Source organism: Melopsittacus undulatus, chromosome 4 (assembly GCF_012275295.1).
Source record: "Melopsittacus undulatus isolate bMelUnd1 chromosome 4, bMelUnd1.mat.Z, whole genome shotgun sequence".
Classification (NCBI taxonomy): domain Eukaryota; kingdom Metazoa; phylum Chordata; class Aves; order Psittaciformes; family Psittaculidae; genus Melopsittacus; species Melopsittacus undulatus.
Genome location: NC_047530.1, coordinates 56,797,541 through 56,825,443, shown reverse-complemented (window position 1 = coordinate 56,825,443; position 27,903 = coordinate 56,797,541). Strand labels below are relative to the sequence as shown.

Genomic DNA, 27,903 nt, shown 5'->3' with positions numbered 1-27,903 from the left:
TTTATTGTTTTACTCCTGAAGTAGAAGCAGCAGTAGTGTTTGATTACAGTTACTGGATACACTACAGTCTGCTACTCTCACTGCCAGTATTAACTTAGCTCTTCAACCAAGAGTCCAAAGTTTGTGTCTTGAATAGTTTTCAGAGTTAACTGCCTTGCGCTGCTGGAAGCAATGAAGGCTTTGCTATTGGATCAAGTGGCAAGAGAAGGGACCAGACTGCAGCCAAGGGAAGCATGGTGGCTGGCCTAATTCCGGCTCTTATTCTGTCCCTCATGCACTTGGTTGGAACTTCACAGCTAATACCGTCTTACTTGAGAGCACAGGAAACTAAATGGGTAGGGACTGCACATATTACAGTTAGATCTTAACAACTTACCTGGCCCTAAGTACTGCAGGATTATCATCACTACACAACAACTGTATCATAAGATGATGCCTACACTTGCTCAAAACACAGTCTACTCACTGCAGTCAATCCTGGGGGGCAGTTTAGGAAAAAGCTGGGGAAAGGTATTGTGCAGAAATTTACCCCTTTCCCCAGTTTTTTCAGAGCAAACAGCCTATCTGACACTTGGTGTCACAAATGTGTTGTTTTGCTTTGATGAGCAACAGTTTTCCAGCTTTTGAATAAATTGACATAGTTAAATTTTGCATTTCTGAGGATGAAAGTGAACTGTGAAGAAATAAGGAAACAAGATACAAATTTCAAAAACACATATGTAAGTCTTCTTTGTTGTAGTGTAAGATCACCAGTACTCGTGGTAGCAGCAAACCCTAAAATTAACCACGTGCAGTGCTGAAAAAGAAATTACTAAACACCATATGTTGAATCACATGATAGCAAGAAGCTTTAGCAATGATAACAAAATTAATTGTAACAAAATAAGACTTCCTGTTGTTTATTAGATATTATAAGAATGAAATGTACAGTATACAAAATTAGTATCAAAAATGTTCACATGATTGATTTTAACAATACATTTTTCTTTGGATTAACTGCAGACAAGCAGCTTTTCAAAAAGTTATGTTCATACCTATTTTCTATTATAGGATCTCAAGTATATCACTATGTGCTACCTACAATTTAAATCTACAAAATAAATGCTACTGAATTTTTGCTGCATATTGGTGACAATCATTGGAAAATAGTAAGCAACAACATTAGCTTAAAGAAGAAAAAAGTTAATTACAACAAAATGTTAATTGTTGAAGTTCAGAAGCAAAATTGCTTTTGAACTTTCAAACCTAAAAATTGTACATTTTCAATAGCAAATACTTGCCATAAGAAAGTATATTCTACTATACTGGTGACCAATATTTTCAACTTTGTTTCTCTTTTAGACAGACACATAATTCTGGTTTTCTTTTTCGTAACAAATTTTCACATCTTTAAGATTACTGTTAAACAAAGTTCATCCTCCTACAAACCAGTTTAAGTATGGTGTATTTCATAAGCAGAATGTATCTATAGAATATACCCGTATATTCTATAGATACAATATATAAAGGAATGTAAAATGGTTTTCATTTGTTAAATCTGTGTATTTTCAGTTTGTGTCATATTGTTTATCAGAGAGATACAGTAAATACTAATGACTAATCTAGATAGCCTAAAAATAACCTATCTGTTCATAAACTACATTTGCCATAATGCTTTTCGCTGCAATACAAAATATGCTAGAAAAACGGAAATTATTACCAGGGAATATTAAGTATAGTTATCAGTATTGACAATATTTCCCTGATTTAAAAAAAAAAATCATTAATTGAATTTCTTATACATGATTTACTTTGCAATAGGAATATGGTTTAAACTGAAAATTCACCTCATGTTGTCCAACCATTTTTTCTTAATAGACACTGAATGTATTTGCACAATTGCAATTTACTCAAAATAGGGAACTGCTGCCAGATAAGTTGGTCAATGAGTCAAAACAGGATTGGGTGTCTGACAAACTGTGGGCCAGCTTTCCAAAACAAAATAAGGGGCGTTCTTGCTCTTGTGGTATCTCTAATGTAAATCACCTTTTAAGTTGGCACGTATCACAAGAACTCTTAAGCAGTCCCTGTGAATGAACACAAAGACAAATCACAATGCAAACAATGAAAAAACATATTCTGAAATTTAGAAGACTCAAAAAATATTTTTACTCTTTTAGCATTAAATTGGTAAAATTATGTGAATTTCGCATGATATTTTTAATAGATAAACTGTTCATATTTTCTTATACTGGGAACAGCTGGGCTTGCTGCTTTCTTTCGAGTTTGTTTAAGACCATTGGCAAGAACAATCTGTAGGCTCTTGGATTGAATAGCTGACCCAGGTTGAATTACTGGTGCAATACAATTGCACAGTTCGTCTTTGTAGTCCGAGCTCCCTGCAGCATTTGCAGAATCTTGCATACGTGTTGATGTTGTAGTTGTAAATGCTTGCAGAGGGGCACTTTCCATCACAGGAAATAATGTTCACCTGGTAACAAACATAAATACCAATCAGCAAATTGAAGCAGCTATGAAATAAAGTTAGGAGTTCTCAGGGAAGTTCAAAGATATGAGACACCCATATCCAATGCAAAGCATTATTTCTTCTACCCCTTAGGAAATCCCACAATATCTGAGTAATAAACCTGGAAGTATGTTGCACAGGTAGGTCTTAATTTTTATCTTATTGAGATGAATGATGACTTTACCATTGATTTCAGTAACAGCAGATTTTGGCTGTTAACAGACACAAAGAAACAACTTCAGTCTTTTATTTTAAAGTATTCATAACAACATTAGCTTGAATATAGCACCAAACAGTCTGTCCAAAACTCCCTACAGTATTTATTTCAGGGATACACTGATGCAGTATTGTTATACTGGTAGCAGTAAGAAGGAATATAAAATATCAATCCTTTGGAAAGGGAAAGGAAATTGTTACTAATGATACCAAAATTGTAATACAGACTGTAAGAGAAACAGTCGTATAAACTGATAATTTTTGCAAGTTTAATAGTGAGGATTTGTATTTCTGTTCCATGAGACACTGAAACTAAATTTGCTGGCTGCTCAATGGTTTACTCTACAAAATGTACTTCCAGAGTAATTTTAGAGGTCACGGCTGTTTCCCTGTTCTCTTTTATTACAGCTGTTCAATGTGCTTTTACACCTCTCACATAAGATGCCTGTCTGTACCCTTGCTGCTGCTCACACTGCCTTACTGCCTAGCAGGACATTGTTGGTGTGCTCCTACAGTAAATCCTTCAGCAGATACACAGATAGTGCCTCATTCTTTCTGCACATTTCACAGTATGCTTGTACTACTGTCTAAAAAAATATGAATCCCAAGCCTTCAGGACCCACAACTGTTTTCTTCATGAAACTGACATTTAAATACTTTCCCTAAACTGATGGAAATTAAGCACATCTGCAGCCATTCTATCTGCACTATGTCACTGAAAGGTATATTCAATTTGCATACTAATAACTGCATTATTTTGTATGCCTAAATGCATACAAAAGCAGAAGTCACATCCCCTTGTTTGAGAAGATGATTGCTGAGAGTGGAGTGTAACAGTAAAACAGCTCTATGAAACATAGAAACCTCTCTCTTGCTGAAAGATGCACACAATAGCCTTGTGGAATTTGTGTTCCTTTTCTTCCTTTTTATTTCTCGTATTTTTTCTGTTGTATTAAAAGGAATTGTGATATATACTTACTGGTGTGTTACTCCTGCAGTCATTCTTGCGGATAGTCATCCTAACAGTCACCTTTTTGCAGAATTTTCCATCTTCCTTACCTGAAAAATGGGTATTGTTTGAAAAATATTAGCTCAAATTCTAAGCATTTCAGTGACAAGAACATTCCTGAACATTTTATGGTGTCAAGGAACACAAAGAAAATACCCAATACATCACTGCACATACAAAACTGTCAAAGTGACATACATTGCATTGCTTTTAAAGCTATTCTATTTAATTCACTGAAGTATCTCTGATACCTTCAATAACAGCTATAAAAGGTTCATTCTTCACTCAGAAGCCTTTTAAGAGAAAGTCCACTGTCCTTAAAAGAATTTTGTAAAATAGATCAACCACCCCTGGGAGATGGCTTGTTAATAATGCATAAAATGCATTTTCTATGAAATAACTGTAACAAGCTTTAATGGCAGCAGTTGCATTCCAGTGGCATAAACAAAGTTAAATTGAACACTTCACAGCAGAGCCTGATGAAGAATAGGGCTTCAGATGACTTTACATTTCTGTATGTATTTATTAAATAAGAAAAAGAACACCAGTAACCAAATGAAATTTTTAATTTACATTTTATTAGTATTATTTCCACAATTTTTCTCACAGAATTATGTACAAAGCAAATGGGTGAAATAAAGAAGATAAGAAGAAATCAGTAAATGAAATGAGGAGTTAAACTTGAGAAGTGAATAATGATCATTTGAAGAAAAGCAAAGAAGTTTAGTGTAGAGTTCAGTTGTTAGAGAACAGAAAGCACAGTATCTTCTTACGATGGTCCTCTCTGTGCTGAAGAAGCCACATCACATTGCAGATCTGTAAGAGAAATGAATAGATCATTTCATTATAACAGCTTCTACGGGGTTCAACAGCAGATTTTGCACACTATGATCATAGAATCATAGAATAGTTAGGGTTGGAAAGGACCTTAAGATCATCTAGTTCCAAACCCCCTGCCATGGCCAGGAACACCTCACACTAAACCATTTCACCCAAGGCTTTGTCCAACCTGGTCTTGAACACTGCCAGGGATGGAGCATTCACAACCTCCCTGGGCAGCCCATTCCAGTACCTCACCACCCAACAGTAGAGAATTTCTTCCTTATATCCAACCTAAACTTCTTCTGTTTAAGTTTCAACCTGTTACCCCTTGTCCTATCACTACAGTCCCTAATGAAGAGTCCCTCCCCAGCATCCCTGTAGGCCCCCTTCAGATACTGGAAGGCTGCTATGAGGTCTCCCCGCAGCCTTCTCTTCTCCAGGCTGAACAGACCCAACTTTCTCAGCCTGTCTTCATACGGGAGGTGCTCCAGTCCCCTGATCATCCTCTTGGCCTTCCTCTGGACTTGTTCCAACAGTTCCATGTCCTTTTGATGTTGAGCACACCAGAACTGCACACAATGCTCCAAGTGAGGTCTCACAAGAGCAGAGTAGAGGGGCAGGATCACCTCCTTTGCCCTGCTGATCACGCTCCTTTTGATTGCAGCCCAGGATACAGTTGCTTTCTGGGCTGTGAGCACACACTGAAGCCAGCTCATGTTCACTTTCTCATTGACCAACACCCCCAAGTCCTACATGACTCTCCACTTGGAAAGCTACATTTTCTTGCAGCCAAAACCCTTGAAGTTGTTGACAAAAGGTGAATATTGTTAGCTCCAGAAGAGCAAGGGCAATGAAAGGCTCATTGGTTTGACCAATACCCAATACTGAACAGTGGCAGAGGTTTATTACGTCTTGATGTGCAATGTCCAGTTCCCTGCTCTAATCACTGTCAAACCAGGTAATACAGCTTCCCAAAGAGAAATATCTTTTGTGCTGGGTTTGGGGTTTTTTAATTAATTTTTTTAATATGTGAGTCTGTTACTTTTTCTAGACATAGCAGAGTTTCTAGAGCATGAAAGAAAGTACAGCAGTCAATCTTCTTGGAAGCAAATAAACAAATACAATTGGAAATGGATGGCTACTGCTTAACTATCATTGAACTTCATTTGCTTAGGGAAAAAACTGAGGAAGGAGGGGGGAAAAACTGTTTTTGAAATACAAACCTTATGATTATTTCATGTTTCTCACAGTCCTATTCATGTCCTTTCTTCTTTCACATTGTACATAGTGTGTAGAATGGAGATTTCAGTGCAGCTACGGCTATGACTTCATCCAGGTCCTAGTGGAAGTACATCATCTCTCAAAGAAATAGATTAGAACGTATTTCCATGTATGTACTTTAGTGTCCAGTGGCTTTTAATGAGCTCTACAACATAATACACTTTTCCATCAATAACCTTACAATATATTACATGTTGCAATATAATGAGATTCTTTTCAGAGTCTGTACAATTGAAAATCCTTGCTTGGTTTTTGGGTTGACTTGTAACACTGCTGTCATCTAAAGTGATGTCAATATCCAAGAGTAGTATAGATTTCAGTGTAGTACTCCTGGAGTCATAAGTGTAATTTAATGAGGGATATATCAGTGATGTACAAAATTATCGTATTTTTCTTACAGAAATATAGGGGGATGTTTTCACAAATGCCAAAACAATTGCACTCATTCTATGTTACAATTCATAAAATTAACATACTCTATTAGGAAAAACAAAGATGATCTCCAGATTTTATGGAGTAAACACAGGGTAGTTATTTTCAGTATACTTTCCTGACTATGGATGGGAAAGAAATGAGCTGCTCTACTGTATATGCCACTGGAAGCAAGACTACAATACATCATCAGTGAAAATGTTGCTTACAGAATAAGCTTTAACAAACAAAGCCATCAGTCTCAATGTTTTACAGCACTGTAAAACATTTTTAAACATGGCAATTTTATACATGCAGCAAGCTAAAGACTACATGAGTACTTACTACAACAGTACATTGTTGGCTAACAACAATGCACTGCCCACACAGTGCAAAATGAAAAACAAAATAAAACCAAAATCTGAGCCACTCTGAACCATGAGCAGTTATACTACACTGCAGCTTTTGGCATAATTGGGTAACGTGAAGCCTGACATTCCTATCAGGGAGTACATTGTTGGAAATCAACAATGATGCTGTTTGGGTTGGTCCTACTTATTTCCAGGAAAATGTACCTGTGTAACAGCTAGCATAGGCTGTAGGTGTGACTGGACTAACAGGGAATGGGAGGAGCATTGACACTGAAGAACCTGGTAAGAATATTACATATTGAACAGAGTACACGTTACAGAGGACTCCCTGTCAGTATAAAACAATTTGGAGTTATTAGATTTTAGCATATTTGAGAAAAAAATTCAAGCTTTTCACAGGATCACAGAATGGCTGACATTGTCAGGACCTCTGGTGGTCATCTGGTCCTACCTCCCTGCTCAAGCAGGGATCACTGCACCAGCAGCTCAGGACCATTTCCAGATACTATTTACATTGCTAAGCCTAATGTTAAAACCAGGAAGAATCTGATCTACATTAGTATAACTAAAACAATCTGATACCTAAATTTGAGTTGTCTTTTAGGACTGCAAGAAAGAAATAGCATCATTTTCTCTGAGCATCTCTGAAGTCACTGGATTTTTCAAGGGTTTAATTTTACATTGTGATGCATGCCTCAGATTAATAACTTACTTTCATTTCATTATTTTAAAGTGTGATTATGATCTTTCTGTAGGTATAGTAGCAAGATCTGCTACCTTGCTGAAAAGTAGCTTAATGGGTTTTTAATTGTCAGAACTGGTCAGAAGCCATGCTATATGGCTGCTAAGGCATTGAAGGGTAATGTCAGATAAGCAAAAACTGATCTCAAAGAGCCTATGGAGAACTGGCTAAAGAACTAGGACAAATGCTTGAAACACAGGTCCATCAGAGTGAAAGCACATGAAGAGATACAACCATTCCCTCACAGTGATGAGGAGCAAGAAAAAAGCAGGTAAATCTTCCACAGTTTCAAAAAGCTTTGTACTACAAATTGTAATACACAGTGATTAACACCAAAAAATACGTCCCACTTGGCAACATATATCCCATTGCAGTAACTGCGCACATGGTACTGTATCTGGTAGTCATGTCAAGTTCCATCGCACCCAGCAGGAGATACCTGCACTTTTTTCAGTTCTCTCCCACAGTTTATCTCCTACTGTCTTTAGTTTTTAGGTCACTACTCCAACCTCTTGTGCAAACAAAGAGATATTGCACCTTTTAAAAGATAGTACATTACACTGTCCAGTATAAAATATCCTTTATAGTTATATATAACATTGTCAACTTCAAGCATTTGATCTTAATTTCTTCAGGTTAGGTATCTGCCCCAGGCTAAGTGCTTCATGAAATCAGCCAAAATGTTTCAGCTATGTACCAATATGTTAAGAAAAAATATATGTATCTCTCGTTTATATTAAGGATTAGCATATTTGGAACCTACTCTGTAAGGAAATTTTTATTTTATCTTTTCCCAGAGAACCTGCATTAGCTTTTATAGATGTTAATATATATCTTGGTAATCAAGGGAGATTTTTTTATTATAAATTCTTTTAAAAGATATTGCCTGAAAGCATCTGAACTATGTGTACTAATGGACTTTAAGACTATATTATATTAATTATTTACAGTATCAACTTAGAAACTGCATGGATCAATCTTTTACTAAAGATATGAATGTAGATAAAGCATGTTTTAAGGTACCTTTCAAAACACAGTATATTTTATTATACCAAATGCAGTAAACTAGTATTTTGAGGAGTTTTACATAAGAACTACAGTACACTCAAGGTAGCAATTTTAGTGACTTGGCCAGCCACAGTCATTTTCAGTGGAGCAAACCCTTTGGTGTTAAACTGCTTTCTTCTGATTTACCTCCACTAGTTTCACTGGTATTTACATGAGTAAAACTAAGAAAAGAATGGCCTTTGAGATTAGTGAATCAAGCTTTCATGCAGGAAAGAATTAACCTAGTTTCCAAGGTAACAACAAATCAGACAGACTTGTGAGGCAGGAAGTGTCATTAATCACTTACATGTTCTGCAGCATCCTTCTAAGAATGGCACAACATAGCCCCCAACCTGACCAAGAAAGAAATAAAGAGGAAAAAACTTGATTTTTTTCTAACATTCATGCCTGTATATCTGCACTACTAGAAATATCTTCCACATAAAGCTCTGCAACTTTATTCAGACAAATGTTGCACTCAGGTGAATGGACAAAGGTTTGGCTGTAAATGATCTCACTTGACTGTTTTAGCACAAGTGAGTATTAAGCGGCTTTTACTGTGTGCCATTATACATCACCAGCTATCAAAATAGCTCCTACATTTGGAGAGCAAATGACTGTGCTAAGTCCAACTCCATCATTATAGTAACCCCCTTACTTCTTCTAGAGGCTATACTGACAATCACAAAAAAAAGAAGAAAAATCACAACCCCCTGATTCTGAATTCAAAGCAGGAAGAAATCTCATCTAAATGAGAAGTTACCCACTCCCAATAGAGGAGATCCATCTCTGCCTTCAATGCTGTAGCATGAAGCACTCCCCAGAGCACTGTGGGGAGAACAGCTTTTTCAAAAGCTCTCTCAAGGGTACATTGAGAAAGATTTCAATTTTTGATATCCACATCAAAAAGCCTTTCACCTGCTACATAAATGAGACTTTCTGAAGAACCAGTACATTGTTATCTGCAAGGGAGAACTACACCAGATAGTTTCTTTAGGATTGTCCTCTGCCTGTGCACCATCATTCATTAAGAAAAGTATCCTCCCATTCACATACAAATATAGAGTTACAGAAAGCAATATGAGATGTCACCCGCCCACAATTTCTGACATTTAATCTAATCTCATTTTGCAAATTCAAATAGAGCTTCTGCTTCTGCTGCAAAACTAGTCCACAAAACTTTATGTCTCACCGTGGAAAATATTTTCCTGATACTCAATTGTGAGAAATCAAATTGCTATACACAGAAAAACAGTTAGAAAGGAAAAATCCAACCCAGAAAATCATCCAAGTTCAGACTGTTGTATGAGGATTATATTGGCATTACAAGCCTCTATGAAAAAAAGTATTTTCTGAGGTTAAGAGGTCTCTCAGCTGTGTAACTTGGAAGTCTGATGGCACACTATATGTGTATAGTTAGAGCCTCTCACCTTCAAAAGTCTGGGCAAAAATGCAGGCATTGCAAGAATTCATAAATTCTCCCTTCTTCCAGTAAAAACATCTTTTGTCAATGTTAATCTTTTCATGCAAACGTAAATCATGCAAACAATGTATCAAGCACTGACCTTCACACATTCAGTTTCATTAAAGGGTGGGCAGCCAACTGAAGAGGAAACTAGAACTGGCCCTATTGCTGTGTTAATGCATTCGTATCTGATGCAGTTTGAAATCCAAACAGTACCAAGCTGTTAAAAAATTGTAAAATAGAAACTTTACTCAGCAACTTAGCAAAAAAAGTATTACAAGTATTTATAATACAGTTCCATTGAATATGGTCTTGTCTGAATCAAAAGTAATAATTATGGCGATATATAATTTAGATTCATGTTAAAGTTCTGTTGAAGTACTCAGCTTAAAAGTTCATTAAATACAAAATGTTAAACAGATTATAAAATAATCAAGTTGATGATAATTCTCTGCTATATCAAATCCCTTAATCTTCATAGACAAGTATATGATTGGCTCTCCAAGAAATAAATGTGCACATGCAAAACCATTCCTAGTATTTTGCCTAACAAATCTCTTTGCACATTTTATATGGCAATATGTGTACAGCATCACATACTTTTTTCAGTCTTCTAAATATTTTGAGGGAGTAAAATGTATAGACTTACCTTAAAATTGGAAACTGTGCCATTACTGAAAGTGTGGAGACAAGACAAATTCTTACAGCTACCACAGCAAGTTGATAAATCTTTTGGAGGCTGATAGACTTGGTTCTGCCAAAATCAGATAAATTATTCCTTGTATGAGACTGTCTTGCAGCTTAACATTTATTACTGCAATCGGCAAATTTACTTTTATTTTTTGTATCTGATTTTAGGGATGTTTTTAAAATAACTTTCAAAATCACATAGTTTACATTTGTACACATTGTACATTCATGAAAGCTTTATAAAATACCTTTGATGTTATTTGAAGTAAATGGGCAGAAGTTCCAACTTTGAGAGAATGAACTGGTCTTTCTACCATTTTCAAACGTAAGGCTGACAGCTTACTTCAAGAGCCACTGAAATTTTTGCTTTCTACACATCAGAAATCAAGTAAGTACGTAACTAGACAGTCATCTATATAATATATTCCCATGGCAATCGTACTTTGTAAAAAGATAACCTATCATTTGCTTATTTTATAAAGTTGCTTTCCCCACATTTAGAATTCTTGGTTTATTTATAATTATTCTCTTCCCAATTCCGATTGTGCTAATGTCTGCCATTAGTTTGTACCAGTTTGTGAATACAGCTGAAGTAATATAGGGATACAATGGGACAGTGTACTGTATACTTTAGTTTCTACAAGATTTACATGGGGGGGGGGAAATGAAGGGAGTGAGACTTTCACAAACTTCCATCAGAAATGCAGTAGCATAGAGGTAGATCTCATGATTACTTTTCCCATCTTCTTCCTATGACTATAGCTACTCAACAAACACAAATGAAATTTAATTAAGACCACCCATCACAATATACATATCTACAATTCTGAATTTCTTACAGCTTTGCACTTGACAGCACAATCTATTGAAGACTGGTTTATTCGGTAGTATTTTGTAGAGGGATCGATCACATTAGTACAATGATAAATATGGCAAATGCCATCTGTGCCATGCTCCACGATTGTCTGTCCAGGAAGTAGCACACCTCTCTCATTACTCAGGCAAACTTTGTCTCTCACTACAAAAAAAACACAAAAATAAACAGCATGCTCAGAACAATCAACTTGGTATCACAACTGTTAAAAAATGTTTTAAACAGTAAAACAGGAATGCAAAAAGCCACCCTACCTCTTTAACAATTATGGATCAGGTTTGCATATATACGTTTAGTAGCAGTCTAATTCTTCAGTACAATTGCCAAATCACCTCAAACATAACCATGCATGTAATCTGAATAAATATGTAATATTGTATTAGCTGAACCACCATAGTGACAGTGCAGGCTTCTTCAACTGATTTGTTCTGTAAGTCTACTTATGATAAGAAATGTACCTAAGAAATATCAATTTCTCCCCAGTAATTACTGAGGGCACAGAGGATAATTAGCTCAGAAGTATACATCTTTGCTATAGAAATCTAGACAAGGACAATCCCAACTCCATTGGCCAGCTGGGTTTGCCACAGGGATTATTTTCTCCTGAGTTTTCACAGATCTTATTGGGCATACTGTAAGATGAATTTGCGTGGTGCTGAATGCTATTCTTGATCTTGTCAAGCACGTAACCATGCCACCAGCTCCTGAGAAGTCCTATAATGGGTTATTGGGACTTTTTCTTGCGGACATTGAGTGTGTGTTTTAGTTTCTTGCTGAAGTCCTTACTTCAACTGAGCAAAAGGAAGGCTGCTCAGTCAACACCACTTAATTTGCCCAAAATGCTACTATTCCCCTGCACAGACCTCTTGCTGCAGGAACTGATAGGATACAAGAACAGGCCATAATCAACTAAGTATTTAGTGGAGGGTCCTATTTTCTTGCCTTTTCCAACACTATTTCTGAATTATGTCACTTAACCCTTTCCTCCTCTGTACATGCTCAAAGTCAACATCTGATTTAGAATTCCTAATCTACCTTAGTACTTGAAAGGGTATTTCTTTGAATTAAATTATTTTCTGACTTACCGCATTTGTACTTAACACAGTTACAGATATTTTCTGTACTGTTCTGAAACTGATCATCTCTCTGAAGTTTCTGCCCCTAAGTGCAGATAAGAAGAAGGAAAAAAAAAGATAAGTGAAACAACAGTGTTTTCTTATTTGTATGATCTTTTTCTTAGAACACCTTTGAGTCAGGATTGAATAGCACTACCTCTTGCCCCTAGAAACCTATTTTGAAGCCATAACCACACGGATACTTAATTTGGCAATGACAACCAAAGACTATGGGAGGCCACAAAATAAATAAAATGGCTTGCTTTTGTATAGAAATATCCCTGAAGTGTATTCTTTCATGTAATAACTTTATGGATGGAAATAGCATTACAATAGCACAGAGGTACTTTTATATTTTGCCTTTTATTATTTACATGTATGCATATTACATTTTTTCTCTCAATTTTCCTGATTCTGTATGCCTGTCTATGAAATGAAAGTACTAACAAAACCTTGCTTACGAAACATTTTGAATTTTCTCTATAAAAATAAATACCATTTCCAATTCCTTCCTAGGACTCCAAATCATAATTTTTATTAATTACTCTCATTTAAATATAATTTTCCCCATAAAATAATGACAAGCAAAAAGTATACCCAGTACCCAAGAACCTAACCCAGCAATGATAATAAACATTTTGCAATGCAGAACAAGTCACAATGAAACACAGTTTCTGCTTTGTCAGTGGTCTGAGCACATGATATATCTTAACATACTCCCTATAACAAACAATATTAACAAAACACTGATGCTTTAAAAGCATTTACTTCTGACCCTTTAAAACAAAATGTCATCCTCTGATGCATGAAAGCAGTTTCATCCTACAAATACTTCAGGGCAGGATATGGTCATAAAAAACTCCAGAAATATCAATGCTATACTGCCATTTTATTCTGCAAGATATTTAAACTTAACCAGCTTCTGAAAAATAGATATATCTTCTTGTAAAGCAATAAAAAGAATGACATGGCATTTCATATTTCACTGATAAAACTATTAGTAAAATGCTGAGAAATAGATTTCTTAAGAAATTAAGTAAATATACTGACAAAGATTAATTCCATACCAGTTTGCACTGAGGTTTGGGGATTGTTTCACATGCACATTCTAAAATGAAATACAACAGAAACAACAGTTTAGAAAGTTATATGCTATTTGTTTAAGACAGAGCATCAAAGAGAGTAGAAAAATCCAGATTTACAAGTCATCACTGCAGAAATTCTGCTGGTTTTTGAAATATACCCATCTGGGGAATTCAGAATTACATTTGATTTCTATTCCATCCTGAAAAATAATACCAGCTTCTATGACCACCTGTACTTACTACAACAATTTACAGCATTGTATAAACTGCAATCCACCTGAAGTGTCCTACCAGAATCCAGGGCGTCCCACAGGGTCACAGCCTACCTTCAGGCATCCTACTCTGGTGGGGGGTCCTCCATGGGCTACAGGGCACAGCCTGCCTCACCATGGTCTGCACCAAGGGCTGCAGGGGAATCCCTGATCCAGTGCCTGGAGCAACTCCTCAACTGCTTCTGCACCAACCTGGGTGTCTCCAGAGTTCTTTCACATATTCTCACTCTTCTTTTTGGCTGCAATTTCTGTCATGCTGACATTTTCCCCCCTTCTTAAACACCTTATTCCAGAGGAGCTACACTGTCGCTGATGGGCTCAACCTTGTCCAGCAGTGGATCCATCTCTGAGTGTCTGCCATCGGCTCCAACTGACATGGGGAAAGCTTCCAGCACCTTCTCACAGAAGCGACTCCTGTAACTTCTCTGCTACCAAAACCTTGCAATGCAACCCCAATACACTAACTCTTCCAAATGGTAATTCACCCAGTTGGAACAGGCAAATCCTACAGTATACTATCACCCATGTGAAGCAAGAAGAAAACAAAGCAGGCAGATTAAGAAGTTCTGTACCATGAGATGACTTTTCCATATCATTTGTTCATGAACAGATCACAACAGTATAGTTGGCTGAAACAAGACTTTAACCTAAGTCCAAAGCTCTTGTCAGTGTTTTATTGCCTAATTAATGAAGATGAAAATCAATCACTTTACCACATGTCCGAAAGGGGCAGCATTTCTCTGGGCTCCATACCTCCACCAAAGACATGCCTAGCATACACTTGAATTCAGGACAACGATGTATTTCACAAACTAAAATTAAAGAAAAGAAAGTCCAATAAGCACAAGTTTGTCATATTTTGATGAATGGAAATATGAATCAAGAGATAGCAAATTACTTATTCATAATAAATACTTTTAGAAGATATCTTACTTGAAAAGACAATAATCTAAATGTAAACCTTAGCCATAACAGTAGCGTGGAGTACAACCACTCTAGACAATATTTAAAACAATTATAAATCTCCATGATTTGTGGTCTGAAAGTATTCATTTTTCTTTATGATAGAGATATTCAGATAATGCTTTAGGCACATGAAGATTTAAAAGTAAAGATATTACCTTTCAAATCTTTCAAGACTACAGGTGATAGCACACTTACATGCACAAGTGGAACTATCTCTCTGAGCCACTATTTTTGGCACTGAACATCCACACTATAAAATTTGACATGTTCTCTACTAAAAATACCAAAATTAAGTCAAACTTACTACAGTGGTATGTAGGGCAACACTGCTCTGTAGTGTTGCCATCCACAATAAGAACTTCTCCTTCTTGACATTTGGGTATTTGATCAGAGCAAGCGCCGCAGGCTGGAAAAAACAAGTATTTAAAAACACAGGAAGAAATTTAACCACTTCCTAGAAAGCATGCCCATAATTTTGTCACAGACATATATGAAAGACAACAGAGATGCACTGTATTCATTCCTTATAGCCCTAAACAATAGGCTAGTTTTAGTACAACTTGCCTTTTCTTTGCCTCCTACTATAAAAATGAATATACTATTTGTGAGATGGATCAAAACAAACAGTATTTTCTCTGCCTTTCTGTTACGAAAAATTTTGCTATATTTTCTCTCCTACCAAGTCATACTGTTGTTTTCAGGAATGTACTTCTGTCCAAATCATAGGATCTTTGATCCCCAGTAAGGGGCATCTTCTGTGATTCCTGTGTTAATCTCCTACTTGGACACAGATGAAAACCACAATAGGTACTTTCTGATATACACAGTGGAAAGACTCATTATATCAAAAAAGAGACAGAAGGATGCTATGCAGACAACGAAGAGCCAAAGACAGCACATCACTGTCATGTAATCAAAGTAACCCCCTGATTATTGTAAATAGCACAAGTGTAACTCAAGTTTTCTATTAAAGCTCATGCTCAAATTTTTGCACATGGAAGAGCTAATCAAGATGAGTTAGCCTCTGATTCACAGATATCTATGGGCAAAATGGCAAAACCAGAGTAAATTCAATAGGACATCATAACATTATTATCAGAAAACCCATATGGTAACATCAGAACTCCTACACTGATGCTAAAAGTGCAATTTTATTATTGAATTCAGTCATTAAAGGCCAAACCACAAAAGAACTGAACAAATTTGCGTAACAGTCTCATATGGGATATTTACCATTGTGTAAGATGGGCCAAGCTGATACAACAGTATATAGGAAGCAAGAGCATATACAACTTCAGCCTTTTTTCAGATAAAATGCCCACACACTGTACATGGACAGTCTCTCAAAAGCCCTCAACTACCTCTTCCATGAGCTCCACCACCACTCAAGACTCAACTACTCAGTTGCACAGAGCTGTCTTGTGACTCTTGGTGATTGTTGCCATTTCTTCTGTTTTACAGTCCCTTTTTTTTTTAACCACTTTCAAGCCTTACTGTGTTGAGAGAGCTAAAGGAAGTATAAGGAGCCTTAATTAGCAAGATACTAGTGGACATTATTGCATACATAAAACCACTTTTAGTCTCGAACAGCCAGGATACTGTACCACATATATAGGAAATGCAGCAGGTACTCTCCACCCGAGCAGCAATTAGCGTTTGATCATCTCGACAGCTTGGCATCTGCTCCACTGGTTCACACTTCGCTGGATCGCATTCTGAAAAAAGTACAAGAGATGTATTTCTGTATAGGAAATACAGCATTCCTCCTTTGCTATGCTATACCCTTAACAAATGGCAGTGCACAGCAGAGATACTACAAACATGTTTTAAAAAAACATTGACATTGTATTGCATAAGAGCGAAGACACATTCTTGCCTGACCAATAAGCACATCATTCATCTGCTTCACCATTCTATCCGCTCAAATAGAGGCACAGACCAACCCTGAGCTTTTAGATGAAAGATAATTTGATAAATGGCCATATTAACAATGAGTCTACAATAAATACCTTTTTGCTTCAAAGTTGAGCTGTTTAGTTTACAGAGTATCTTTTACAGGATGAACTTTCTCCTCTTTTGAAAAGAAACCTACCGCAAACATAGTTGGGACAACAGGATTCTTCACTGTAGTAAGTGACCAGTTTTTCCAAGCTATTACACTCAGGGATTAAGGGTTCACAGAGGCTTTGATTACAAACTGTTACGAAAAGGGAAAGAAAAAACAAGATACCTTCTAAATTATCTTATGATTTTATAAGTTGAGTAGAGCAATGGCAAGTAGTATTTGCAGTTTTATAACCCAAATCTCAAAATAGCAACATGCATATGAACACCACAAGAAGCCAGCAAAAACCTCTGAGCCAGTATTCAGAAGTGAATGCAATGATCTCCATGGAGGCAAAGTTAAACTAGAGCTGAGTCCTTGTGAAAATATAATACAATATAAAATAGTATAAAATATAAAATAGCTCATGAAAAAGTCACTGCAACATCATCCCAGGTGGTCAAAACATGAAAACTGCTTGCAATATTTTTTATAAAGATGGACTTTCTAATCTAAATAAGGATTAAAAAAAAAAGGCAGGTTTTATATCCTTTTTTTTACTGCTCACTTTGTAAATTAGATAAACAATCATCTGATTCTTTTTTCATTGAATTAGTCGCATCATTTATTTGTGTTTGGATATTAAAAATAAGTCAGTAGCCTGTACAGCTGAAACATAATTCATATCCAGATAAACACAATGCTATTTCAGCCTTTACAGCTCTTGTCCCCTCCCTTTACCATTCTCGCAAAACCTTGCTATTGAGGATACTGAGCCAAATAATACAAAGTTTCTACAGTTTTCTACATAATCTGGGAATTTAAATCCAAGTTTTTCATTCACTTCAAAAGCAGGATGTGAAACAAGAAAACAAACCTCAGAGAAAGGATATCTGTAGAATCCATCAGGCAGCATTCATAATTATTGAGGCATACTTACTACAGATCTGCTGAGGACAACATGTCTCATCACTAGGAACAAGCAAGGCCACTTCTGCAAATCGCTGACAATGTAAATTGTGGATATCTGAACAGTTGTACTCCACTGGAACAATGGTCTCACTGTCGACACATTTTTGCATACAGCATCCACTCAAAGAAGTTTTCCAGATCTCACCTACTGCATGAGGTGCTCCTGAGCTATCTGTACAAGCTAGATCAAGACAACAGAAAATGGAAGTAATTCCTTTTTCCTTTAAATTTTGACCACCATTTTCTTCCACAGTGGGTGTGGATCTATGAAGTATAAAAATCCCACAGTGTTAAAGGCATCACCTATCCCCATCATCCCACAAAAAAAGTGAAAGAGGAGACAATCTGAGACTAAGTTTGTTTGAGAAAGCAAGACACTCAATATCCCCCAGAGGATCAAGGCCTCCTCTTTGTTTTATGTCGCCCCTGCAAGGCTAGTCACTTAAAATCTCTATCCAGTCCTTTGTTCTTAAACCAATGATCTGAAAATAAGTTACTTTTTTTATTTCACACACATCAAAACTATTAATTTACAAGGCCTTATGCAATCTGATTTATAATAAACTACATCTTTAAAGTTTATGTAGTTAGTGTTATTTATTGATTCAATTGGTCCATAATTTGATATGTTCAGGCAGAATTGTAATGAAAATAAATATCAATGCTGGCAGAAAGAACAGAGGGCATATACATGTATTATTCAAAATATGTAATTAACTCTTGCTACATGTCTTTTGAATGCCATTTACTTTTGACAGGTTGGACCCTTGGCAAAGGGCTAAGAGAAAAGGAGGTCAAACTAACATAAGTAGAACGCTAGGAATGCATAAACATAGGCAAAAACTTTGATTTTAGAAAGCATCCTCTAGCTGAGAGAAGGTGAGTGAAATTCTATGTCATAAGGACATTCCTTGATTGCTCACCGGTACAGTTTAAGTTTACTGACTACCTAAAGTCCTCAACTGAATGACATATGCAGAACCCATACAACATCAGGCCAGAACTCAACTTATTACTAATCAAGTATCTGACCACCAACTTGCAGATAATAAAGAAGAAAATCACATCCAAATATACCACATTTTTCTTCAGGAATACAGACAGCAGTGTGAGCTCGGTGAAGGATGGTCCCTCCAGCACAGATGCAGCCTTCTGTCAACATTGAGCAGGAGTCTGAGTCCAGAGAAACAACCCCGTTATTCTGACAACTAGCTGGAACTTCACAGGCAGCTATACATGCCCGATAGGAGAAGTTTTCAGAGCAGGGGAAGGCTAGGAAGAAAATAAACAAATCACTCGTTCTGAAATTGTAATCATATGCTGCAATACCTAAGAGAAGACATTACTGTATTCTTGTCAGTTTCCTGTGCTTGCCAATTCACTTGGATCTACCGGCCTAAAACATTGATGCAGATCGGTTACTTCTACATGACAAGTTCAAACAAATGGAATTTGTATGCGCTTTTACTCCTCTTCTTGTAGTAACATTTTCATTAGGCTTCAGTTTGCATTTTGGCAGTAGAGATATCAAATCATGCAACAGTGTTGAGGTGAAGTAATTTAAACTTCAAAAGCATTTGTAAGTTAGACTACATGGGTTAATAATGCAGTGTTCTGAATCATTGTGAATACTTTGCAGTGGCTAAAGGGAATGCAGTAATTAGTAAAGGGAAAAGGTTTGTTAATTACAAAAAAGTATATGTAAAAGCAAATTTAGCAATTTTTACCATGAAATAAAAAAGAATTGGATAAATTATTTACTATGTTTAATAGATACCCACATTAATTAATCTCTTCTGTGTTATTTTGAAATCAAAGAACACATTCTTTACTAATGCAAATTCATTGGCATGTTATGAGTACATGCAGAAATAGATTTTAAAAAAAAGGCATTGCATTTTGATTTAGCTTTTGCTGTTGAAAACTTAACATGATTTTTCATTGGTTCAAAACTGTGATTAAAGCTGCATAAATACAGTAAACAGAGAATGACTACAAATGCCAACGGTGTGGTTGTGTGGAAGACCAAAATATCTTATAGTCACCATTTAATGATGTCTACATTATACAGAAATATCATCTGGAATCATGGTAATGAGAAAAAGTCCAGTTCACAATGGATCTGTCTGCTCAAAAATAAAGAAGGTTTCAGTTTAGACTTCAGAGATTAACTGGGAGAGGAGGCTGATTTTATCCAGCTCCTCACTACTAAAAATGACCATAACGTTCTACAGAAAATGTATTACAGCCCTGTAAATACAGGAACTCGGACTTTTAAAAATCATTGTACATCAAGCCAACATTTAATGGCCACAAAATCCAGATGCGGCTTCATGGTTCTTCCTTACTGGGCACGTACCACCAGAGGTCACTGTGGTACAAGAGTGATGTGTCCCTTCACAATGAACGGAATAGATAACTATATTTACAGATATATTTTGTAGTATCTTTTTAAACAGTTATTTTCTAACAAAATACATACAAACTGAACATTTTTTATTGACTGTTTTAAGCTTTAGACTCTGTAACTATTTGCAGGGCATTGCAACATGCCTGCGCACAGTCTGCACATGCATACACACCTTAAATCATTTTAAAACAGGCATCACTTACGATTTATATGTACAGTGAGTTCTCTTAGTTTTGGGGACCACACTTCATCAATAAGTCTTTCCCTTTTCAAGCACAGACGTCCCTATGTCATCACTGTATAGGGCTTTTCCTCAGTGATCATTGACAGCATAAAGAGATGCTGTAATCCATTTTCTATTCACTGACAACTACAAATCACATTTGGCCTTACAATTTAGCATGCTGCTATGGGAGGTGACTTCCACCAGAATACTTTAGCTCTCAGATTTTACTCCTTACCTTCCATCTGATATCAAAGGTGTTTCTCTAATGCTTTTGCCAAAGGCACCACTTTCTGCAGCAGCAGCAAGCAGATATCAACAATTCAAAGCACCACAGAACTTGCTTTCTGTGGCTTCCTCCTTTCCACAAACAATTCTGGGTTTTTAGGTTTTATCAGTGGAAAGTGGCTAAGAGAAATGAACACTGCATTGCAAGTGAGAAGATCTGACTTCCACAGCTAAGTACAAAATAAGCCAGAGGTAGGCTTCTGAGCAAGGTTACTTTTTCCATTTATGAAGTGGTTATAATGATCCTGATACCTTTTGCACACTGCTTTCAACAGTATCATAAAAAAACGGTGAATCTATCATCTCAATCATGACTTCCAAAGTACATGAGGACTCAAGGAGCACTGGTATTTTCAACTTACAGTAACTTCATATCAGGCAAATTTTGTCTCTGAACACCAGAGGTACACAGACATGCAGAATACTTACGACAGTAATCAGAGCTCCTCCATTCTATACAAATATTAAATTTGTTGCACATTGCCACATAGGCAGCTAGTGAAATGCATGGATTTTGAATGTACTCAGTGTCTTGAGCCCATATATCACAGAATAGCTCAGGTGGAACCTAACAAAGAAAAAATAAAGATATTGCACCTTCATTGAGATCCTGCTAGGTAGGAAAAAATATTGACCTTTTAAAATATCAGCTACAAAAAATTAAGCCAAAAGTTCTCGGTTCACAGTAAGCGAGAGGTCCTCGAGCTTCATTCATATACAAAGAGAATCTACTAGTATTTAAAAGGCTTCCCAAATGGTGACTTCCTTATACACTGCAGTTTCATTTCTTAGAATTGCCAAGGCAAGAGCTAATACAGTTTTTCCAATAGAAGGCATGATTACTCTTAGTTCGTTGTTCTTCCTTATCTCTGTATTTGTCTATTTTTGGCCTCCTCTTCATCAAACTCAACAATATACTAAAGGTGAAATGGTAAATGTACTCATATGATCACAAATTAATGCTTTATTTGCACACTGCAAGTTTGTTATTTTCTTTAGGTTTGTTTTAAATGGTCTGTTCTACCCTCTCATCTCTCTAGGCTGGAACTCCCTGTCTCTAGAGCCTTTGAGAATGCAGGCTCTCAAATTACCTATTGCAACTTGGAACTACTTAAATTACAGAAAGCTTAAGGATGAATTAAATCCTGAAAGTATTTTATTTTACTTTGCTCTACAGCATATTGATACAAGTGAATTATCTGGGACTAATTTATAAATTAGATTGTATTGTCAAAATTAACAGAGGTATACAAATGTATTCTGAAAGTGTGAGTTGCATATTGTAAATCTCCCACAAAGCTGCCACTCTCTTCAGTATCTTTTACCTTGCAACTGTAGATACAAAAGAGTATATATATTTAATTCCATAAATGTGGTTGCATGTAGTTTCACATTAATGAAATTATAAAGTATACAAAAATGTCAGAACTGCATCTCTCTTGAAGTGTAAGCTTCCTAAATAGTTAACATACATAAGGATGACAGCTGCTGAAGGTCTGGTTCAACACCATTCTTAAGCACTCTGAGCAGTCCATGACTGAGCAATTAGTTTCCTGATGCCTGTCTTCTCCAACATACTTTAACGTGTCTGGCACTTGCCAGCTGTCTATAAAAGTCGTTGGAGCATCACTTTTGCTTAAAATTGTCCTGTTGGGTAGCATCAGATCATTTTCCAAGCTTCTATCACAAACCCCTGTGTATGATCAGAAAGAAAAAGCAGGTTAACACTGAATGGTTCATTCTGAAGTATGTTTGAAGTGGCATATTCAAACAAATAAATAGCTTATAAAAAGCTTTTATGACATGACATTATCACAACCCACAACAGATGTAGAAAGTTCTTTGGAGGATCACAAAATACACAAAATTCAGACAAGCAAAGCAAAAGTAAAGATGCATCTATAAATGGAAATACATTCCATATCAAAGAGCTGTTCAGATAGCCCAGCTATGGCACACAAACATCACCTCTCAGTTGCACAAGCTCTAGATAAAAATGTAGTTTTAAAAATGTTACAAAGCACCTTCCCGTAACTGTAAATGTTATCAGAAAAGGGAACTCCCATAAAAATGCCAAGTTACTCCTCTGATACTGCAGAAATCTCGTACTATTATACTTAACGCTTCTGAGCAGTCTTAAGCATCTATTGGCTTAAAAGCTACTATAAAAGTGCATCTTTTGTCACTTCCAAGTATACTTGTAATATCCCTCATGAGGGGAAAAAACCCCCAACCTTTTCTGTATTCAATTCTCAGAAAGCAGCATGCCATTTTATTCCTGTTTAAACTAAGGTTGTTGGCAACACTTTAGAACAAAGGAAGCAATGTAACACATGGAGAGTGACTTTTGTCAACACAGAGGATCCAGGTATTACAGTAGTCTCCTCTGGAAGTCCTTGAAGAGTTGGCAGGTATAAAAATGCAGTCACTCATTCTTTCTTCCTAATTACTATTTCTGAGACTTTTGTATCAGACTTCCAGAATGTTTTCTTCTGATATCTCCACAACCTTGAATGGCAATTCTAAATTATCTGTTCAAAAACTAGTTGTGGTTTTAATCCTTTTCTAGAGAAGTGGTCTGGTTACTATTTTCAAATTTCTTGATCACAAGAACAAGCCATTGACAATCAGTGATACAGCAATAGGCATTCAAGGAGTAAAACATCTTTTGAAACTAACCATTATTCTATCAGAAATATTTGGGGGTGAACTTGCTGAGGTTGTGAGTCTATGCAATGGAAGATCTTGATGGCTCTGAAAGACTTCAGAGGATTGCTGTCTTGTCTGGAATAGCTTTTTTCACTTCTCTTACTCTTTGACAATGAGATTTAGCACAGCGAAACTAAGGCTTCACTTTTGGCTTAGTAGGACCTGATTGCAGCTAAAGTTGACATGCTTGAGCTCTCTTTCACCAGTTTTCCTATGGAGATGTCTATGTTACCTTTCCACATCCCTGATCTCCCACACCAGCTCTTCACCAGTTGCCATGTTTTCCCAAACTTTCCATTGTAAAAGATACTGTTGTCTTAGGCAGACTGTTCCAAGGGATGCTTTTGCTATAGAACTGTAATGATGTCTTCATTTTTATCATTTCCATGAAGTTTAGAAAACAGGATCTACCAATACTGCAGTTCAGCTAAAAGACATCTAAGAAAGCTCAAATAAAAGATGCAGACTAACACAGACAGCACAGGAGATGAGGGTAGACTATATCATCCTGAAAAGATGTAGTACAACCAGCTCTTTAAAGCTGGCACCAGACATCACTGTACAGACAGACTTATGCAGAGAATCCCAATCAGTGATAAATACCAGAAAAATACAACACATTTTCTGAAGACGCTGTACTTGGAACACCAACCACAGAAAGCTAAAGCACCTTGTAAACCAGGAATGTAATGTTCCCAGTTCTTGCTATTACAATAATCAAACAGGTAAAGGCAAAACAAATTTTCACAGTAACTTGAATTAGGCTTACTAAAAATACTGTTCTTAATAATAAGAATTAGCCAAAAAGAGCAAGAATGATTTTGAAAGCAAAAGTTAAGGCAAATTATAGTTAATAATCTAATTTCAAAATCACAGTAAATTCAAACGCTCTTTCTTTGTGAGAATCACATTACTGCTTGCAGGACTTGGAACTGGACTGAGCTATCACTGGTATTTGATACTGAGCTACAGGCATTTGCCCTTTCTGAAACTGGAAAGATATCCACTGTAATTATATGAACTCTGCAACCCTGGTTTCCAGCTTCAATTTACAGCAGATAAATTTACAGATTCAGATGTCGCAGAAGGGATTTACATCAACAAGTATATGCTTGTAAAAACCATAGCACCAGCAACTTATTCAAGGCTGTGCTTTTTAGAAACAAGGAAACTAGGTGAAACTAGTGAGCAATTCTAACAGAATCAACATGAGGGTATTTAACCCATTAATATTAAGAAATTAATTCTGAACTATTTCCTCCAACAGATAAACCAAGATTGGTTCTCTCAAGTTAACATTTCCTGTGAATTCTGACCTTTAGAAACTGAAAATAGCACATACCACTTTCTATCGGATGGATATCAAACACTAAATCTGCAAATTACCTTATTTGACATTATGGACTTATGCCTGTCTTACTTATTTGGGCTTGGTTACAGCAATCATGCCTATGATCCAAACAGGTTACAGACAGAAACAACACTATGGGTAAAAAGTGATTACATGGATAGGTACCAAACATGATTTCAGCAATTAACAAAATTAATAATAGTTTAATTTTAACAATATTATAATCTTTAATAACTATTTTTGCCCCAGATCATGCAAAAGATAGTTTATATAATTAGGAATGTGCCTCCTTAGCAAAGCATGTAAATGCCTTTATTCCTTGCACTACTCTATACTTACCACATAGTCCCAAAGCTCTTGGTTCTCTGGTACTATTAAACTCAATAATCATCACGCCTGTGTTGTGAAACCACTGAATTCTGATTTTTGTTGGGGTTTCAACCGCATACTTCAAGCCTGAATCCTCCACTTTGTATCCATATTGTCTAACAGTAGGCCAAGCAAATCTTGAATTTACTGTAATCTAAAATACACACCAAAAAGAAGTTACCAAGTGCTGTAGGTAGAACAACTAAAGAAGGCCTGATTCTCAACAGTTTAGGAATCTAACTCATAACTTATTTCAGCAACAGTCAGGCTCACCTTCTCAAAAATAGTATAGGTACTAAAGAGACTAACAGTTTGTGTGTTTCACTCTGACTTACCTCTTTAACTGTCTTTGTATCATAGTTTGATTCTCTGAATTTACTAGCAGTTCATTAAATTACAAAGTTGGAACCATTAATTATATGATCTGCTGTATCATACTCTAATTTTCTGTATATAAATAAAGCAGCAGTTGATTACAGAAGTTGCTATCTAAAAGGCAAAGAAAAACAAACCCTCATAATACTTACTTTTCTACTTAAACGATTGATGATAATTTGGTTTGATACATAGGTTAGATTCAACATTGCCAGGCACAAAGAAGTTGAATTTGAATTTCTCTGTGAATAAAGCAAAAATACATAAACCATAGTCACGATGTGCAAAATTGTTATACATTAGTTGCTTATTGGTTTTAGGTATTGGAACAGTAAGAGGTTTTAGGGGTATAGTTTTAAAAGGGGAAAACTGCTGCTGATTGCAGTTTCAAGTCTGAATTACAAAGTTCAGCTAGAAAGCAATATTGCAAAATAAACAAAACAGTATGATCTCGTTGTGTTCAGCAACTATGTTGTATCACCTGATTTTGAAATTACAACAGAAATAAAGACCTTCAGGAAAAAAACATACAGTGGAATAGCTACTTAGATACCAAAAACATTAACATGTCTGAAGGTGAGCAAGACTGACACTGGGAATAATGATATTATATATGTACAGAAGTAATGGAACAGAAATACATGCATACTTCGTGATCTACAAAGCACTGAACAAAACAGAAAGTGCTGAATCTAACAGGAAAACAAATCTGAAAGCCAGATGTCCCTTTTGATATCAGTCATATTGAGCTTCTAGAATTAATTCCCATAAGGTATTACTTCAGACCAAACTTCATGAAGGACATTTATATAGACATCAAGATTACTTAGTTTTCATATAAGAAAGTGGAGTTTAAAGAGTTTTGTAAAGGCTCACAAGAAATTAACTCTTCATGACATAAAGCCAATTACACTATCCATTAGCAGGATACTCATTAGGGTTTATCTCTTCCTTCTTTGAAATAATGAATATTTACCCCTGTGAGAGACTTTAAATGCATAGGGTGGTCTAATTTAGTCTGATAATCCCACAGTCTTTTATGGCACTGAAGACTGGTGTTTCCAGTGCAAATTTCTCCATATGAACATGGATAAAAACCATGCATTTGTATGATAACATAGTCCTACTTCTCACCTTCCAGCTGTTTCAGAAGGGACTGTGCATATACAGTCAGGTAATAAAGTGCTACACAATTCATAAGTGCTGTAAAGTGCAAGTACAATTCGTAGATGTTACAAAATAGTGAGTATTAACCACAGCTATGTAGTATTAATAAGCTTTTGCTTTTAAAATGTGTCTTACTAGCAACATTTAACATAATTTGTTAGCCAATGTGCTAATTACCAGTCTGCAGTCAACGACATGGATGGTTATAGTTTCATCTCGCGTTTGACTAACAACATAGGATGCTTCTTTGAATAACGCCAAATGATTTCCATCATAGGTTACAATGCTCAGATCAGAGAATATTGTGCAACGACCTAAGAAAAATAAAAATAAATGGGTTTTTTATAACTTATTTTAGATTTTATGAAACTATTACAAAATATGAAGATAAACCAATAATATTTGTAAGACTAACCAGCTTGCTTACTATGTGTTAAACTAAAGTTCCATATATGCAGCACATTTTCAGCTATATTTGAAACCATTGCATCTCTGTAAATGGAGACCAGAGTCAAATAATGCATATTTCGGTGGGAAACCTGTAGACCTCTGTAATCAGTAATTTTCTTACAGTTCTTGCCAGCAAAAGATTGTAATTTTTACAAACCCCAAACTAGCAAAACACGTGAATAACAGTGGATTATGACAGATCATTAGTGCCCTTCTAGTCTTTCTCCTAAGATGGGATCTCATGTGGAAAGTTTCTTCTTCAGAATCTTAGTGCTAAAGCTTTTGCATTTTCAAAAGGCTTGGACTTCTATTCCCAGTTATTTAAAAATCTAGAGCATAATCAGAAATTTGCATTGCTTTCCCTGCATACTTTCTTAATTATTCTGGACTAAACAGAATTTTCTTTGTTGGGCAGGATTCTTCCTGCCCAATTCTAAGTAATTGATGGGAGTGAGTAGAGTATAGCTATGCTTCAGAGCCCCCAGACCGTTCACAGAGTTAGTTAACAGTCTAGGGAATCTTCTCATTCTAAAGTACATCTAAGATAAACCAAAAAAATTCACTGACTATATTGACTAGGTGCCCTCTGATTAGATAGAAGACAAGATGGGTTTAAGACAGACCTAGAGGTGTCTCTGCAGATATCTAAAGCTTGGCAAGAGGAATATCCTAC

At 36.1% G+C, this 27,903-nt stretch overlaps 1 protein-coding gene across 1 annotated transcript in view; it reads right to left on the bottom strand.

The window, feature by feature from the left end:
- Nucleotides 1–2,269: 2,269 nt before the first annotated feature.
- The window catches only part of OTOG (otogelin), a 95,691-nt gene continuing 70,057 nt past the window's right edge, over nucleotides 2,270–27,903 (bottom strand). Inside the window, exons 37-55 of the mRNA XM_013130067.2 lie at nucleotides 26,958–27,094; nucleotides 25,766–25,855; nucleotides 25,209–25,392; nucleotides 22,282–22,502; nucleotides 21,239–21,377; nucleotides 18,966–19,160; nucleotides 17,857–18,069; nucleotides 16,965–17,069; nucleotides 16,477–16,587; nucleotides 15,177–15,278; nucleotides 14,620–14,718; nucleotides 13,617–13,657; nucleotides 12,520–12,595; nucleotides 11,400–11,578; nucleotides 10,520–10,624; nucleotides 9,971–10,090; nucleotides 8,713–8,758; nucleotides 3,702–3,781; nucleotides 2,270–2,470 (exon numbers count right to left, since the gene is read on the bottom strand). Coding sequence (XP_012985521.2) covers nucleotides 2,270–2,470; nucleotides 3,702–3,781; nucleotides 8,713–8,758; nucleotides 9,971–10,090; nucleotides 10,520–10,624; nucleotides 11,400–11,578; nucleotides 12,520–12,595; nucleotides 13,617–13,657; nucleotides 14,620–14,718; nucleotides 15,177–15,278; nucleotides 16,477–16,587; nucleotides 16,965–17,069; nucleotides 17,857–18,069; nucleotides 18,966–19,160; nucleotides 21,239–21,377; nucleotides 22,282–22,502; nucleotides 25,209–25,392; nucleotides 25,766–25,855; nucleotides 26,958–27,094 — 2,444 coding nt within the window. The remainder of the gene's footprint in view (nucleotides 2,471–3,701; nucleotides 3,782–8,712; nucleotides 8,759–9,970; nucleotides 10,091–10,519; nucleotides 10,625–11,399; nucleotides 11,579–12,519; nucleotides 12,596–13,616; nucleotides 13,658–14,619; nucleotides 14,719–15,176; nucleotides 15,279–16,476; nucleotides 16,588–16,964; nucleotides 17,070–17,856; nucleotides 18,070–18,965; nucleotides 19,161–21,238; nucleotides 21,378–22,281; nucleotides 22,503–25,208; nucleotides 25,393–25,765; nucleotides 25,856–26,957; nucleotides 27,095–27,903) is intronic.